Below are 4,219 nucleotides of genomic sequence, written 5' to 3'. Positions count from 1 at the left end.
GGACAAAGGGTCTCTGACCCTCACCCTCACCTATGAAGGTCAAAGCCCGTGACTCTGTGAGGTAAATGACTCTGTGGAGACTGCTGGACAGAGCCAAGTGACTTCTGTCAAGCATACTAGTTGGCAGCAGGTCCAGTTTAGTCAGTCACTCAAGACTTGTCTTACCCTGTAAGTCTCGACCTCCCAGAAGGCCGTGTGGATGACTCTGGGGATAATTTTGGCTCTAGGAGCTAAGCTGGCTGGGATCCCACAGAGGGGCTCCAGCTCCAAGTTGGCACATGGTCCTTCTTCTTGGCTTTGGCCCTTCCTCTGTGGGAGGCAGGGTATTCTGGGCATATGGACAGCAGGCCCCCTCCTGGGGCTCTGATAACAGCTCTTGCCTTATCTGTCAGCCAAACACTGGGTGGGGTAAGTCTGAGAAGCAAAGGCAAGTTCTGCAAAAAGGAGGGGCAGAGGAGAAAGTAGGAGCAGAGCAAAAGCCCTTCCAGCCTCGCCTGAGCGCTGAGGAAAGGACAAAGGGCCACGGGAGAAGGGTGGGCTGGGCCTCTCCTAGAGCTGTAGAAATTCTCAATCGGGAAGAACAGAGAAACCTAGAATCTTTACCCCAGGGCTGCCTTTGAAGAAGTTAGGGCCTCTTGAGAATCAGAAGAAAATTACATCCTTGTCCTGCAGGGTAACTGAGGCCTTGAGGAGTCAGGGATGATAGCATGCTTGAGCCTCTGAAGGCCCCTTGCCTGAGGCTGGGTGAGTCCCCTGCAAACCTGGAGCCTAGGAACCAATAAATACAATCCCAAGCCAGGTGGGGCTGAAGACAGCCAGTCTCCCTGAAGCCTCCAGTGGGGCAGTTACCCCTTCCAAGCCAGGGAGTTGCAGGATTTAATTCAAGCCTGGGCCCAGGCTCCTGGACCCCTCTATTCCTCCGATCCAGGCCCAGGCTACCTGGGGAGCTCTCCTTTGCCTTTTCCTGAAGCTGGGATGTTCCCTTCTGCACACACTGTAGACCCAGATGTAGACACACATCTGGGCTCAGTGGCTCAAAAATGCTAATCCTGTCCTTGCTGCCATGTTACACAGAGCTACTTTAGCCCCACGGTTAAACGTGCTCCCACAATAACCCAGGATGTGCTCCCCAGAATCATCTAGAAGGGCCAAGCCAGGCTGAGGTAGTTTGGTTTTTTGTTTTTGTTTTTGTTCTTGTTTTGTATTTTTAAAGACAGGGTCTATATAGTCCTGGCTGTCCTGGAACTCACTCTGTAGATCAGGCTGGACTCAAACTCCCTGCCTCTGCCTCCCGAGTGCCGGGATTAGAGTCATGGGACACCACACCTGGTCTGGGCTGACTTTTCGTACGTCAGTGATGCATATCCAAAACTCCACCTAGAAAAGTCGAGCAAGGATAAAGAAGCTCTTGGTGTTGAAAAATGAGCTGGCCAGTAACCCAGAGGGTCAGAAGCAGAGCAGATGAATTTGACAAATTTGACAGGAAGGGGCCTGCGCCTCTAGGGACCGTGAGTGGGCTTGGGCCTGGGGGGCTGGGAGCAGGGCTGATAAGGGAATAAAGCTGACTTGTGGCTTTATAGTCTAAAGAGCTGGAGAGATGACTGACTGTACTACACAAGGCCACACACGGTGGCTCCTAATAAAGTCAGAACTTTTAATGGGCTCCTCCAGGCACCCCCAGGAGCCTAAAGACACACGAGACTTTGGATCATACCAGGGACAGGTTAGAGTATGAGGGTCCGTCAAAAATGAGATGCGGATGCAGGATAGATGCAGGCTTATGAGGCTGAGCATCCCACGTTTATCCAGGTCTCTTAGAGTGGCCGCTGGAAGGGTACCCACACCTAGCCTGATGGCCTTCCTACCGTGCCACAGTGCAAAGGACTGAGTGCGTCTTGCACGTTCCCCGGGCAGTGCGCGCCCCCTTCAGCCAGATAGAGGTACTGCAGGGCGGATACCTTGTTCTTCCCCAGTGCAGATGGGGACTGGTGGTTTTCCCTCGCATCATCACCAGCCCTTATCAGAGAGACAGCAGGGGTTTTTTGGTTTTTGTTTTTGATCTTTTTCAAGACAGGGTTCTTCTGTATAGCCAAGGCTATCCAACTCTGTAGACCAGGCTGACCTCAAACTCAGAAATCCACCTGCCTCTGCCTCCCAGAAAGACTGCAGTTAATACTGTTGGTCCATCGTAAGAGAGAGCCTTTAGTGTCCTGCCCAGGGTCATGGAACCAGGCAGTGATAAACCCAGAATTTGGGTCTCCAGAAACCTGGCTCACTCACGCCCAGAAATCTTTGTCTTCTCGGCCCTTCAACAGCCCGGACACCCTTATCAGAAACCAACAATCAATATTTAATGAGGATGGGTGGGTCCCAGGTGGACCACGCGGATTCAAACTCGGAGGCAGAAGTTCAGGTGGTCCTGGCTCTGTGTGCACCAGGGCAAGTCTCATCTAGGGGTCTCCAGCGGCAGGTTCAGCTGTGGGTTGGCATGTACCTAAACACAGAGTGAGCACATGCAGGCTCCTTCCAGCGTCCCCAGCTCCATGCCACCTCCCATCTCCTCCTTGTTTGAGCCAAGGGTGACCAGCACTTCAAAGGTCTCGGGATTGGAAGGGAACCTGTGATGATCCTCCCCACCCCATGTATACCTGATGTTCCACCACCATGCATTTCAATGAAATTAAACTGTTTGCAAAATTTTCACCTAAATGAAGGCACATTCTTCAAAACAGTATGAACTGTAGGCTAATCTCTGTCCCCATTAACAGCTAGCTCAGACCTAGTGACTGGCCCATTTGGGCATGAGGTCTTCTCTCTCTCTCTCTCTCTCTCTCTCTCTCTCTCTCTCTCTCTCTCTCTCTCTCTGTGTGTGTGTGTGTGTGTGTGTGTGTGTGTGCACGCGCGCGCCAGAGAGTATTCTAGAGACACCCCCTTTCAAGATCCCTCCAGATTCAAGCTCCCCTCCACCAAGCTCTCAGCACCCCAGCTTCAGGGCCAGCCCCACCTCCTGGGGACTTTTCCACAGATGCAGGCAGCCTTCTCATCTCCTGGAGAGCTGCGGCTTCTCCACTCCCTGGGGGCCCCTTCCCTGGACCGTGCCGAGGTCGGTGCTGGGGCGCTGGAGGACCTGGGTGACCGTGTTTAGGAGGGCATGGCGGCGAGGGCTTTGTCTTCTCTTGGATCCGTTCTGTCCCCACTGGTCTTTGCAGACAGACAACTTCAGACATGTAACTGAGGGCCAGGTACAAGGAGTCAACACCCTTCTTGACCAGGGCCCCATCTTCCCTCTCAGTCTGGGGACACATCCCAGGGCTCAGCCCTGCCCAGAGGTAGGCCAGCCTCTTCTGGCTGCAGCTCCCTCACTCCCTCAATCTTGTGTCTTGAGGCAAAAGTCAACAGAAAGGCTCCCCAATGGTCCCAGGGTTGGTGTGTGTGTGTGTGTGTGTGGGGAAGAGTGCAAGGTCTGGGGGCTGGGATAAGAGGACACTTAACTATCCCTGGGGTCCACCATTCAGTTGTCTGATTTCCCAACTCACTTGGGACCCAGTGGTGCACACATTGTTAGATACCAGTTCTTGGCAAAGCCCTGGTCAAAGGGGTTGTATTCCGGATGGTACCTGCACTGGAAGGGTATGGGGAGAAGAGAATGTCAGAGCTGGCCAGTAATGTCATAGCCGCCACATGCCCTCAGCCAGTCAGCTCAGGCCCAACTGCAGCCAGCTGGCTGGCCTGGGAAAAAGGGAAGGAAGCTGGAGAGCAACCTGGGCTGTGGCTTCCCTGGGTTCCAGGAAAAGCACCCCACTTCTGAGCAGCTCGGTCAGAGCTGCTGATGACACTGCCTGCCTCTCTCCTCTCTTGCCCTCTGGGGACTCCCCGTCACCTGTGTGCCCCTGTGGGCCACAAAAGCCCTCCTTCTGACCTTCCTGAGGGATGTTCAGACCCTCCTGACGTGTGTTTGGATCCTGCCTTAGACACTCAGCCCCTCCACAGACAGTCCCACCACCCAACCACCAGGTCTTGGCTTTCCCACCACTCATTTTTGCTTTCTGAAGGTCTGTCTTCGTTGAATTTCACCATCTGGAAGGGTTGTAGTGATTCGAATCAGATTTTCTCAGCCAGAGTCACATGGCCTGGGAAAACCTGTCCCAATGTCAATGACATAGCAAAGGTCAAGTTCAAAGTTCAAGCCCTCCCTGACCACTTCCTTTTTTTTTTTTTT

At 53.4% G+C, this 4,219-nt stretch overlaps 1 protein-coding gene across 1 annotated transcript in view; it reads right to left on the bottom strand.

Annotated features, from left to right (window-relative positions):
• Positions 1 to 2,412: 2,412 nt before the first annotated feature.
• Positions 2,413 to 4,219, bottom strand: part of Zdhhc19 (zinc finger DHHC-type containing 19) — a 10,314-nt gene continuing 8,507 nt past the window's right edge. Inside the window, exons 6-8 of the mRNA XM_021210093.1 lie at positions 3,537 to 3,622; positions 3,005 to 3,231; positions 2,413 to 2,494 (exon numbers count right to left, since the gene is read on the bottom strand). Coding sequence (XP_021065752.1) covers positions 2,451 to 2,494; positions 3,005 to 3,231; positions 3,537 to 3,622 — 357 coding nt within the window. The 3' untranslated portion in view covers positions 2,413 to 2,450. The remainder of the gene's footprint in view (positions 2,495 to 3,004; positions 3,232 to 3,536; positions 3,623 to 4,219) is intronic.

Source organism: Mus pahari, chromosome 12, assembly GCF_900095145.1.
Source record: "Mus pahari chromosome 12, PAHARI_EIJ_v1.1, whole genome shotgun sequence".
Classification (NCBI taxonomy): Eukaryota; Metazoa; Chordata; class Mammalia; order Rodentia; family Muridae; genus Mus; species Mus pahari.
This window is presented reverse-complemented; position numbering and strand designations above follow the sequence as displayed.